The sequence below is a fragment of the Pteropus medius genome, unplaced genomic scaffold, assembly GCF_902729225.1.
Source record: "Pteropus medius unplaced genomic scaffold, Ma_sr-lr_union100, whole genome shotgun sequence".
Classification (NCBI taxonomy): domain Eukaryota; kingdom Metazoa; phylum Chordata; class Mammalia; order Chiroptera; family Pteropodidae; genus Pteropus; species Pteropus medius.
The window spans coordinates 4,026,439-4,040,621 of NW_024354498.1; the positions used below are offsets into that span (position 1 = coordinate 4,026,439).

The 14,183-nt window shown below is 36.6% G+C and overlaps 1 protein-coding gene and 1 pseudogene across 1 annotated transcript in view; both read left to right on the forward strand.

Annotated features, from left to right (window-relative positions):
* ADGRG2 (adhesion G protein-coupled receptor G2) overlaps positions 1–14,183 on the forward strand; it is a 98,931-nt gene that overhangs the window by 30,909 nt on the left and 53,839 nt on the right. Inside the window, exon 3 of the mRNA XM_039852289.1 lies at positions 6,207–6,322. Coding sequence (XP_039708223.1) covers positions 6,208–6,322 — 115 coding nt within the window. The 5' untranslated portion in view covers position 6,207. The remainder of the gene's footprint in view (positions 1–6,206; positions 6,323–14,183) is intronic.
* LOC120594363 (uncharacterized) lies at positions 10,081–10,199 on the forward strand (annotated as a pseudogene).

Here is a 14,183-nt window from a genome sequence, read left to right on the forward strand (position 1 = left end):
TTGGTTTGTTTTCATAAATATTCCACAGGCACTTGAAAAGATTATGTACTCAATCGTTATTGAGTAGAGGGTTTATATTTGGTCTATAAGTCAAGCTGGTTAAATGTGTCATTGTCATTCAAATATTCTATCTTCAGTGACTTTCTTATTTGAATTTTATCTAATGCCGATACAGATGTGTGGATATCTCTCAATATAATTGTTAATTTGTTCTTTCTGTATTCTGTCAAAAATACTGCTTTGTGTATTTTAAGACAACATTATTAGTTGCATTTACATATAAATTTGTTCAGCCTTCTTATTGAATTGAACCTTTTAGGAATGAACTGTTTTATATCTAGGTAATGCCTTTTACTTTAAAGTATAATTTGTCAGATATTAGTACAAACATTAATTTTCTTTCAATTAGTATTGGCATTGCATATCTTTTCCATCCTTTTATTTTCAAATTTTCGAATCATTATGTTCTAGTTGTGTCCTTGTAAACAGCATATAGTTGGATTTTGTATCTTTTTTCAGTCTGATAATCATTACCCTTTAATTGAATATTTAGTCCATTTCTATTCAATGAATCATTGATTTGTATGTGTTTAAATTTACCATCTTCCATTCTTCCTAAACATTCTTTGTTTCTTTTTCTTAGCTTTCTTGCCTTCTTTGATTGACTGAATATTCTAAAAACATTTCCCCCTTCCACTAGTTAGGAAGTTATATACTTCATTTCTATTTTTTAGTAGCTACTATAGAAATTACAATGTCTACTGAACCTTTTAATGTCTAAGGATAATCAATACCTTTAGCCTCCTCTAGGATAATACAAGGACCTTGGAAGACTTTAATTTTTTAATTTATTTTTTTCATTTCCTAATTGACATATATTCTTTCCTATATTATATGTAATATAGTTGTCATATTTTTATTCTATCATGTTTCACTTATCCCTGCAAGATATTATTATTAATGTTTTATATAGCAGTTCATTTAGATTTACCAGTATATAGTGTGATCCTTATCTCTGAGCAACTGGGGCCTCTTGCCAGTGTCTCATGCTTTAGAGGTCCTTTCTCTGGCCCTCCCCTAGTCATACCCCTCTCCAAAGGGCAAGAAGTCTGCAACACAAAGAAGATATTCCCACCTGGAGCCTGCCACTCTCCTCTTCTAGCCCTTGATTCTAGATCATGCTCTGGGTACTCAGGACCCTGAAATTCCCTATCCAAATATTGTGTGCCTAGTTCCAGGACCTGCGCAAGTGTTTTCCCCAGAGCAAGCCATGCTACCAGGTGTACATACCTCCAAACCTAAAGGATGACCAAGGGATGGCTGCTTGCAGGAGAGAGGGGGGAAGTTGGATATGTGGGTTCAGGTGTCCATACATGTATGCAAAGCCTCTTGTAGTTTGAGATGGAGCCTTAGTGTAAGGGTAAGGGCAAACTGGACCTCCTTTTAAACTCTTGACCTGTATATTACAAATGTTAGGAATAGGCATGGTCATATATTAACCACTTTCCAATTTTAGTATATGTGCTGCTGAAGCAAGCACTACTACTAACTACTTTCTTTGTTCATTCCTTATTGCATTTCAGATCTTATATCTTTTGCCTAAACAAATCTTTTAGGATTTATTTCAGTGAAGATTTGTAGGTAGTAAACAATATCACAGTTTTTGTTTGTTTGTTTGTTTGTTTGTTTTTGGCTTCCGTTGTTGCTTCTGAGAAGATAGCTGTCAATCTAATATCTGCTCTTTTGGAGGTTAATTGTCTTGGTTTCTCTGGCTACTTTCAAGACTTTCTCTTTGTCTTTGGCTTTCTTCAATTTCACTACTTTGTGTCTAGGTGTATATCTCTATTGCAGAGACTCTTTGGGCTTCTTGAATCTGTAAATAGGTGTTTTTCACCATTTTGGGATCATTCAGTCATTATTATTTCAAGCATTGTTTCTGCTTCATCCTCTCCTCTTTCATGTTTGTTTAAGCGTATGTTAGACTGCATATTTCTTTTCTCCATTTAACTTTTCTTTGTATTTCATATCTGGAGCTCAAGTTTGCCTCGTTAGACCCATTCCCTCAGGTGAAAGTGGCTCCTTCACATATATTAACTCTCTGAGTTCTTGCTTTAGTTTCATCTTTGGCCTGGTAATTCTTTTCTATCTTGTCAGCTCTTTGATATGTTTAAGTAAATGTTTTAAAATATTTTATTGTCTTTAAATATTTTATTGTTTTAGAATATTGTTTGGTCTAAATACTCTAACCTAATATATTCCTGTAATACTGAAGACATTTTTTTCCCTGAGCTATTTGCTATATCAAGGTCTTAAGAGTTCAATCAAAATTTAATTATGCTTTTATGAAAAGTTTCATGATTCTTTTTTTAAATAGTTAAATATGTAACCAGAAACTCTAATAAAACCCCAAAACAACTCTGAGTTTCTCTAACTTCTTTGGCAGTTGAATGATCCAAATTAATTGCTTTTTCACTTTTTAATTCTTGCTTTATCTTCACTGAGAATCTCTTCAGTACCTCTCTTTTTAATTTCCCCTTGTGCTAGTCTTGTTAGCCAACATTTAGGACTTAGTATAAATATCTCAAAGGCATAAAGTTTTCTAGAAGACTTAGGGAATGATGATCATACCTCTCATTATTCAAGTAAAAAATATCAATTATTGCATACATCATAGCAGCCATGGTATAATCAAATTATGCCAGTTAACCAGAGAGGTAACAGAGACTAACCCTCACCCAGATCTGTCCTACAGTGGTATCAAGCTATTTCTCCCATTTAATTTTACTCTTTAATTATTCTATATCTAGATAAAGATAGATTTATCATTTATCACCATTCAAGGTTATACCGATGATATAGATTTTTAAAATATGATAGTGATACTATTTAATGAAATTAAAGAGCTCTAGAACAATTTCTTGGAGTAGTACAAGCAGGGCCATGGCACACAGTCATGCAGCTTTTGCACTGTACAACTCTAAGGGTTGCCATTTATATCAGAGTCCATAACCATCAAAGGAGGCCCTGGATCAAGATGAATCTGGGATAATCTTTAATGAGAGGTTGTCTAATATCAAGATCTAGATTTTACTGTTTAAACGTTAGCAAACAGTTTTCTTTGTAATTGATACTATCTCACCAGCCATCCTTAGCACCTTGAAAATTTGCTAAGAACCAGTGGCTATTTAAGTTATCTTTATTGATGGCTTAGGTAGTCATTGAGCTAACCCACATTGCACCAGAAGATGAAGAAAAGTTCCAGATGAAAAAGATAAAAATGTATCTTATGTATAATGAGTAAGGGTTTCAAAATCCACAGATTTCTCTCTTTGATCAAAGATCCTGAAAATCTTATGCCCTGACAGGGTATTCTCTAGTTTATGCAGAAGGCAATAGGAATTATATTATTTAAAATACCACAAAATTTCTCCTATTAGGAAATATATATTCAGCTTTGAGGAAACATATTCCAGGCTTAACAATTGAAACCAATCCTTTCAGCGATGGCTAGTCTGAACTAAATTCTTCTTGATCCATATTCTCTTTTCAGGATGATTGCTGGAAACATCCTTCATTCTAGCCTTTCCTGCCCTCATTTGGGAGTTGAATAAAAGCTCTCTTCAGTGAAAGGCATGGTTTATTTTGATTAGAGGCCCAAGTCACAGCCTATAATAACTAGTCACTGTGTCCTATGACATATTTAACTGACCATATTTTATATACCACTTAGGTCCTACCCTAGGAATTGGCAAAACTCAAGAATGAGTTTGCAGAAATTTTGAAATTGTATAATAGCATTTTGAATTTGTTGATTTGTTTTTCACTTGATGGATTCAAAATAGTTTACTTCCAATGAGACAAATTTTCAGGAAGCCAGCAATGAGGGGTAGGAATCCCACCAAATAGGCGAATGACCTTGACTCATCCCCTAGAGCATGTTGGGCCTCTTTCTTCATTTGTAGAATATAGGTTTGAATTCTGATTCCTTTCCAGAAGTAAACTGCTCTGATACTCTTTCTAAAACTAAAATTAGATACCTGTGCAGTAAATCTTCTAAGTCAGCTCTATGACTTAGAGTTGAGTTGAGTTTAAGGTATTTGTATAGGAGAGAGGTTGTTTTTTTTTGGTAGAGGTTTCGTTCACCAAATAGAGCTTTTCATGAAAAAAAAAAAAAGAGCAATGCTTTAGGAAGGGAACTGAGTTTAGAAATAAAATATAGGCTAATTTTTAAAATTTGAAATGAAACTTCTAATGACACATGTATAAGTGTACAATTCAATGAATTGCAAGGACTGAACACAGCCATGTAACCAGCACAAAGAATATTACCTGTACCTCAGAAGCCCCCTTGTGTCCACTCCTAATTACTACACCCTCCCTCCACTTCCAAGGATAACCACTCTCCGACTTCTACTCCATCGATTAATTTTGCTTGCTTTTGTTCCTCATACGAATGGAATCGTGTATAATATGCATTCTTTTATGTCTAGCTCCTTTAGCTAATATTATATTTCTGAGATTCATCTATATTCTGTATAGATATAGCAGACATTTAAGTTTTCCTCCAGAGAGACATTGCTACATTTTTGCACAACTTTATTAGCATTCTCTTTTGAGTGACTCATTCAGGAGGGTCAATAATATGCCATTATGAACAGAGAGAGGATAACAGTGCTAAACCAGACAAACCAGAGGCAGTTTACAATATATTAATGTAGTGTATTGTTAATATATAATAAAATTTATTGATTTAAAAAATGTAAGCCCTATTTGGAAGGAAAAGGATTCTCTTGCTGGTCTAAGATCAGGAAAGAATCACCCCCCTGGTACTGGTGATGGCTATTAAATTACAGGATTCTTAAAGATTGGCACCTTTTCCTTGAGACTGAGAAATCATAATTTCTCCCCATCTTTTCATGCCCTCATCCCTGTAATCCTGTAATCACTGCTCTATCTGACCCTGCACATACTAAATGCAAAATAGATATTATTTGACCGAATGAGTGAAGAGTACAGCTAGCATTTATAGTGCCTTCACGGTACCAGCCACTGTGTGAAGATCTCTTGTTTACTCAACGCAGCAACACTATAAGGTTGATGCTCTTATCACAATTTGCTAGATAGGGAATCTTGGCCATTGGGCATAACCTGTCCAAAGTCACTCAGACATCGCATGGCTAGAACCTATCAACTCATCTCTTTAGCCTTCACCACTGTGTACACACACTCTATCTCTGGTTAGCAGAAGCAGCAGTGGTGGCTGGGTTCATGGGTGCCCTATGGCCAGGAGCTCTTCCAGCTGAGAACACACAGTCTAGTCTGTCCCAGACACTTCCCCTATGGTCATGTAAAGGGAGCCTACTCATTGGGCTCTCATTGCCCCACTGCTTATACCTGATCCCTTGTGTAAGTTGTGATTTTCTGGCTAGCTTCTTCCTCCCTCAGCATCCCATGCCAGCCTCCGCTGCTGCTGCCTGCCTGTCATGGGGTTCTATTGGCCAGTTCCTCCACCATGAGAGGAACAGACACAGTCTTAGCATTTGCAATTCTAATTCTGTGTGCTGAGCTACCAAGCCCCTGTCCCACCTCTACCACATGTATCTCATCTAGTTAACTTCTGTTCAACCCTCACATCTCACATTTATTGGCCCTCAATAAATAGTTGTTGAATAAATGAATGGTAAATGAGCCATTTAAATTCAGTTCTGATATAAACTTTGCTGTTTAAAAAATGTTGATTCTGACCTGACTATTAAAAATGCAGTGTTAATGAACTAATATGTAATAAAGAGAAAATGTAATGTATCTATCCTTTTACAGTATTAGACATAAATAGGAGTAGATTATTGATAAGATTCTGTGACCCTTTCTGATTCTTAGCATAGTTTTTTAACTAGCCTTTATACAGTGGTAATATTTATTTGTGCTTTCGATTTCTTCTTGATATTTTACATGTGTTGATGTTTTCCATAAATTTGCATGGACTACCTTGCTTGTCATTTTTAATATAACATAATATCCCATAGTGTAGTCCTCTAAGAATAAACATGGGTTTTGCTTTTTGTAGTCAGTGCCCAACTGGCATTGTCACTTCTCTGGAACTAGAGTAATTTAAAGGAAGCAGGATTGCAGTTTGCCTTGGTAGAGGAACTGACCTTTTGGATATGATTATGGCTGTAATATGTTTTCTCCTTATTTTATTCCAGGATGTTTCTCTCTGGTGGGCAATGTGGTCATGTTGGCAGACCTGAAGAATTTCTACTGATGTTCAAGATATTCCTTGTTATTTGTCTTCATGTAGTTCTAGTTATATCGCTGGAAGGTACGGTACCTGTTTTCTTTCATTTTTTTCCTGTTTTCTGTGTATGTATGTGTATATTTAGGATTTTTTTTTACTGTGGTAAAATAAACATAAAACTTACCATTTTAACCATTTCTAAGTGTACAGTTCACTGGCATTAAATATATTAACAATTTTGTGCAATCATCACTGTTGTTCACTTCCAGAACATTTTCATCATCTCAAGTAGAAACTTTGTACCCATAAAACAATAACATTTTCCAATCCCTGATAACCTCTATTCCTTCTGTTACTATGCATTTGCCATTCTAGGGACCTCATATAAGTGGAATCATATAATATTCATTTTTTTCTGACTTATTTCACTTAGCATAATGTTTCTGAGATTCATCCATGTTGTAGCATATATCGCAGTTTCATCCATTTTTTAATTTTTTATTAAGTTTATTGGGGTAACATTGGTTAATACAATTATATAATTTTCAGGTGTACATTATAATTCGACATATGTATATTCTATTTTGTGTTTACCACCCAAAGTCCAGTTTCCTTCAGCTACCATATATTCGATCCCCTTTACCCACTTCACCTTCCCCCTCCCCGCCATATTTGACCTCCTTTACCCTGTCTACCTCCCTCTTCCTCCCCCAACCCCTACCCTCTGGTAACCACTAGTCCATTGTCCATGTCCATGAGTCTCTGTTTGTACTGTTCATCTGTTGCTTTTAGGTTGATATCCCACACATAAGCGATATCATGTGATTTTCAACTTTTCAGTCTGGCTTATTTCGCTAAGCATCATTATCTTGAGGTCCATCCATGTTGTCACAAATAGCAGTATTTCATCTCTTCTTATGGCTGAGTAATATTCCATTGTATAAACGTACTACAGCTTCTTCAGCCAATCATCTGTTGTAGGATACTTCGGTTGCTTCCATGTCCTGGCCACTGTGAATAATGCTGCTACGAACATCGGTGTGCAAATATCTTTCCGGATATGAGTTTTCAAGTCTTTGGGGTAAATACCCAGTAGAGGGACTGCTGGATCATATGGTAGATCAATTCTTAGTATTTTGAGGAACCTCCATACTGTTTTCCATAGTAGCTGTACCAATTTGCAGTCCCACCAGCAGTGTATGAGGGTTCCTCTTTCTCCGCATCCTCTCCAACATCTGTTACTACTTGTCCTGTTGATTATAGCTATTCTAACAGGTGTGAGATGGTTCATTCATTTTTAAGGCTGAATAATACTCTACATTTTGTTTATCCATTCATTGTTGACGGACATTTGGGTTATTGCCACCTTTTGGCCATTGTAAATAATTCTATGAACACTGGTATGCAAGTATCTGTTTGAGTCCCTGCTTTCGATTCTTTGGGGTACATATACCTGGGAGTGGAGTTATTGAGTCATATAGTAGTTCTGTTTCATTTTTTGAGGATCTGCCAAACTGTTTTCCTCAGCGGCTGCACCATTTTACATTCCTACCAGCAAAGCACAAGGATTCCAGTTGCTCTATATCCTCACCAACATTTGTTATTTCCTGCTGTTTTGATAATGGGTGTGAAATGGTATCTCATTGTGGTTTCAACTTGCATTTCCTTAATGATTAGTGATGGTGTGCTTATTAGCCATTTGTATACCTTCTTTGGAGAACTGTCTATTCATATTTTTGGCCCATTTTTGAATTGGGTTGTTTGGGGTTTTTCTGTTGTTGAGTTTTAGGAGTTCTTTACATATTCTGGATATTAATCTTTTACTAGATAATATGATTTGCAAATATTTTCTCCCATTTCACTCTCTTAATAGTGTCCTTTGTTGCACAAAAGTTTTTAATTTTGATGAGGCTCAATTTATCTATGTTTACTCTGTTACCTGTGCTTTTGCTGTCATATCTAAGATATCATTGGTAAATCTAATGTCATGTTTTCTTCTGAGAGTTTTATAGTTTTAGCTCTTATATTAAGATCCTTTGATCTGTTTTGAGTTCATTCTTGTATATGGTATAAGGTAAGGGTCCAATTTCATCCTTTTTAAAAATTTTATTTATCTATCTATCTATTTATTTATTTTTATTATGGTGACACTGGTTAATGAAATCCACTAAGTTTCAAGTGTACAATTTAACAGTAAGTCATATAAACATTGCATTGTATGTTCACTGCACATAGCTAGAGATCTTTCTGTCACCATATATTTGACCCCTTTTACACCACCTACCTCCCCCTTCTCCCCTACCCTCTGGTAACCACTAGTCTACCGTCCATGTCCATGAGTCTCTGTCATGTTTGTTTGTTTCTTTTAGATTTATATCCCACATATAAGTGATATCATGTGGTTTTCAACTTTTACTTCATTCTTTTGTATGCAGATATCCATTTTTCCTAGTACTATTTGTTGAAAACACTGTCATTTCCCCATTGAATGGTCTTGGCACCTTTGTCAAAAATCAATTGACCATATATGTGAGAGTTTATTTCTGATGTTTATTTGTTTTTAAAAGTATCTACTTGAAAATACTTCTGAATAGAAATTTAAGGAAGGAAGGGAATCAGCCAAATGAAGCAGCATGGTTTTCAGAAAAGACGATCTTTAGAAGCTTATGGAATAAGGAGAGAAGGTTTCTGAGGAAGGCAGTAAAAAGGCTAGAAATCCTGAGGCTGCATTATATGTGGGTACAACTGAGAAAAGTATACAGTGCTATGCAAATGTAAAGAATCCTGATTAGGAATGTTACTTAAGAAGATGTTAGTAATGATACACAGAGAAATACCTTTCTTATTCAGAAGAGAGTGGCAAGACCAAGGAATCTTCATTAAATAAAGCAAATATCTACCAGCAGCAAACAACAATAACATTAACAAAACACACACACGACACACACTCACACACATACATACACACATAATAAATGGAAAACTTCCCAAGAGGCTAAAAAAACAATCAACAATTCTTCAAAAAGTAGGCACTGTGGCATATTGTTAAGAAGCCACAGTAGTTTACCCCAAAAACGATAAGAGCTAAATGTGTACTGATTGCTTACAGTGTGCCAGGTCCCTTTGTGCTTTACATACATACAATCTCTTAAGCTTCTCAATCAAATCTATGAAGGGAAGATGCTATTCTTAGCTCCATTTCTCAGATCAAGAAAATGAGGCTCAAAGAGGTAGCTGAGCTGGGATTTGTACCCAGCTCTGAATTTTGTGCTCATCGTCATAAAACCAGAGTTCTCAAACTTGAGTGTGCATCACAATCACTTGGAGGGCTTGTTGAGACAGATTTTTGGGTCCTTCTCTCAGAGTTTCTGATTTACTAGGTCTGTGGTGGGACTTGAGAGTTGACATTTCTAATAAGCTCCCAGGCAATGTTGATGTGACTAGTTTGGAGACTACACTTTGAGAACCACTGCTGATACAACTGTCAAAAGACATAAGTAAGGAGAGCAAACTCCTCCAGATATATATCATGGGATACAAATTCTGTTGTGGCCATGTGACCTGTCAACTATGCTCACACACATCATCTCACTGTGGGATTGGCAGGGCAAAAGTCAAATATCCTCGCTTTACTGATGAGTAATTGTCCCCAAGGACATCATTGGTTAGGAAGTGGTGGAGCCAGACTAGATACTAGATCTTGGGTCTCATGTTTCGGTGCTTTTTCCACCACAGGGGTAGAGGAGGAAGGAAAGTGGAATGCAAGGGCAAAAAGTCATCAAATGAAAGCTGCTTGGTAGAAATAAGTCTTTTTGAAAAGTATATTTTAAAATGATGAAACAGGCTACAGTCATGCTACCCTGAACAAGCCCAATCCCGTCTGATTTCGGAAGCTAAGCAGGGTTGGGCCTGGTTAGTACTTGGATGGGAGACCACCTAGGAAGACCAGGTGCTGTAGGTGTAAAAAATAAAAAATAAGGGATTGTAAGCTGACAAGGTCCTTGCAATCTGTGAGGTCAACCAAGGGTTGTCTTGCCTAAAAAAGTGAAAAATAAAATAAAATGATGAAACAGGGCGGGTGAACCAGAAAGTGCATGCTGACTGTATTTCTTGCTCATCGCTGATGAACTGATTTCTGAAAGCAGTGGTTCTCAAAGTGTGGCCTCAGACACGTAGCATCAGCATCATCTGGGAGCTTTTTAGAGATATAAATTTTCAGACCTACCCTAGACTTGCTGATTCAGAAACTCTGAGGGTGGGGCCCAGCAGTCTGTGTTTTAACCCATTTCCAGTTTAGCAAAAAAAGTGCAGCTCACTGCCAGCGTTAATTTAATTTTACATAAACACGCTTTTTGAGGCTGAAGCATATCTGACTGGTTTTCTATGTGAAAATAAAATATAAAAACTGTTCTTGGAATTATTTATAAACAGAACTTGTCTCTAATCCTAATGTAACAGAAATGTATACATAAATCGATTCATCAAATGAATCTTTGGCTACATTTTCTAGGACTTGACATTTTCAGCAATCAAGAATTACTAAATTTTATACATGAAAATACCACTACTAAAAACAGAATGCTATTATAGAATGATGTCATTTGTTTCCAAAGACTATTGATATACTAGAGTGATGTGAAAATAATAATAAAAGGAAGATATTTCGTGGCAAACTTTGGGGGTATGGTTTAAGTAACCTGCAAGTTATCTCGGGGCAAACGCTGCAGCCACAAGCGCCGCTGGTGAGTATTCTAGAGGCAAACAGGAAATGGGTTAATCAGCCCTCCAGGTGATACTTATGCTTACCCAAACTATAGAACCACTCTCGTAAAGAATTGGCTGAAATATTACTGTATGATATAGTAAAAAGATGGTAAGAGCCATTCCCCATGCCTGCCACCTGCTATATGTATGATCTTGATTTGTCATGAGACCAACATGAGCCTCTATTTCCTCATCTTCAGAAGGGGTGTAATCATGAGCTCCCCCAATGGGCTCTTGTAAGGCCGAATATATATATATATATTTAAAGCTCACGAAGGCAAAAATTTTTCCTTTTCTTTTTTCCAGCTTTATTGGCATGTAATTAGCATATAACATTGTGCATACAGAGATTTTTCTGAATGAAGTGTTTTGGGATCTAGAAAGGGCTAAATAGGAGTTCATTATTATCTTTCAGAACTCCCACTAAGAGTATTCATGTTATCTAATAATCACATTGATAGCACCTACCATGTGCCAGCCTCTGTTCTGAGCTCTTATAAAAGGCTAACTCATTTAAAGCTCACTCAATAATGCTTTGAAGCAGGCACTATTATTAGCTCCATTTTACAGATGAGGAAACTGAGGCACAGAGAAGGTAAGCAACTTGCCCTCAGTTAAACATTTCAGTTGCAGAGCTGCAATTCAGACTCAGGCCATCTGACCCAAAGTTTGTGTGTTTAAGTACTATACTATCCTGTCTTTTGTTATTCTTAACCTTTCTGCTATATCAGACTCAGCTGCTTGGTGGTTGTGCACTTGTAGATTACAAAATAATGTGAGAATTCATAATTTGAGAACCACTGAATGTTAGATTGGATCATCCAGATGGCTCATAGGCACTATCTTCCTGAATAGCTTTGGACTGAGGCAGGTTCTCTTCAGTTCAGGATGGCTTAGGTCTGGTCTTCGATGAAGGCCAAGACTGACCTGCTACTTCTACATTGAATAATCAGTTGTGCAGTGATAAGTGCCTGCTGTTTGTCCAGTGTTACTGGCTGCTGAAAGAACATCATCTCTGACTCCAGGGACTTTACACTCCAGTTGGAAGGACATGATTATGACATATGACAACAATACAAACCATAAGTCCTAGAGGAAAATGGGAGGAAAATTAATGAGTACTAAGGGCCTGTTCTGGGCCAGGCCCTTTTAGGTGCTTTATATATGTCATCTCATTTAATCCTCACAAAAACTCTTCATGGTAGATATTTTTAGTCTCAGTTTGCAGATGAAGAAACTGAGCATCAAAGAGATGAAGTCATTTGCCCAGTCACATAGCTCAGAGGATTCACCATTGGAATCTGTAGCCTGTACTGTTTATACTATAGCAGGCTTCTCAGTAAGTATCTGAAGACTCGTTGAACATGTCACTGAGGGTGAGGAGAATATGGAAAGTCATGGTAAGTCACCCGAGAACAGCCATTCCCCCTGGCTCTGGAGAATCTGGACTGTAAACATAGTAGCTTTACCTTGGAAGCCTGAGAGATGATTCAGTAGCTCTTGACAGTAAGGAGAGGTAGGTTTGACACTCTCTTGTTAGGCCACTGGCCAACAGAATCGTTAGACTTTAACACTTTCAGTTGTGTGATTTCGTGATGTTTGAAGGAGTCATTCTTGGTTTACTAGAAGCCCAAATGGGCAGGTAACTATATTTACCTCCAGCCTCTAGCTCTCCTGGGCTGTGCCGATGACTTTTTACTTTTCTTTTTTTTTTTTCGGGTCTGAAGGAGGTCTTCTTTTAGGTACAACTATTTTCCAGAGGGTGAAATGACATAATAATAGTGGAAGATGGTTATGATTTCATTCTTCCAGAGCTGTCTTCCCCATTTGGAAACAATTACACATTTGAGCCAGGTTGGTGATCTCATAAGCTATAATCCCCAACTTACTCTTTCTCTGGATAGGACCTAGACCTTTCTGTGCAGGCATTTCCAGTGATAAATTCCTTTATAATTTCCCTTCTTCAAGGCCTTACTGTCTTGTTTTCTCTTACCCTCTCATGCTTTGTCCATCTAAGTCTTAGTTCTTCCTTATGCAGCATATGTTAGAGCTATAGGAGGTAGACTATATGTTCCTGAAGAACACAGGGTACCTGTCTTTCTTTAAAAATTTATTTATTCTCCAATTACAGTTGACATACAATATTAATTTCAAGTGTACAACATAGCAATTAGACATATAGCTTACAAAGTGATCACCCCAATAAGTTTAGTATCCATCTGACACTCTACGTAGTTATCACAATATTATTGACTAGATTCCCTGTGCTGTACTTTCCATCTCAGTGACTATTTTTATAACTGGCAATTTGTACTTCTTAATCTCTTTCATCTTTTTCACCTATCTCACTATGAGCTGTAGCTGCTGGATCCTACCAAGAGACTGGGACTTTGCCATGAAGAGTAAGGCAAGGATAGCACTGGCAACTGGGAGATTTACCAGCCAGCAAAAGCTACTTCTGGAGCTTTTATCAATTTAGAAATCAAGAGGTTCATTGACTTCTTTGTAACTTTAAGAGCCTTTGAAATTGCCTCGCATAAAAAAAATGTAGCTTGTTTCCTCACTTGTAGACTGAGGGGGTTGGAATAGTTTGGTATCTAGTCTTTTCCCTACCTATGACCTATTTTGTAATTCTTTTCTTCCAGTGAACTCCAAGTCCTAAAAGATACTATCTTTCAAATGATTTATTCAAGTAAAACTTTCCTCCCGATTATGTGTGTTGAGCAAAGACATATATAATGTTTGTGATCAGTAGCAGAAAACCAGTATAGATATAATTTCGAACAAAGCAAACATTACACTCATTTTCTCAGGCTGTCTATTGCGGGTAAATAAACAATTTTTGAAATAATGAAATATAGTCTAAGTGACTACTTTTGCCAGTTTTATAGATTTACAATATTGTACCAGGTCATCTTCAAGTCTCCTCACCTCTGAAATGGATTTCTATGAATTTCGGTTTCTTGATATATAATGTGAAGAGATGGAACCCCACGGTCTTTCTAGGAGATGCCTTCCTATGGTCTTAAGCTATGGAAACTTGAATTAGACAAACACAGTATTGTAGTAGATATTCTTGCTAATTAAGTATTAGTGAGTAGATAAGAATGTTTTATAGTTAGAATGGAAATCACATATGTGCAAGTCTTAGGAAGTAACCATCTTCAGATTTTTTAAATGC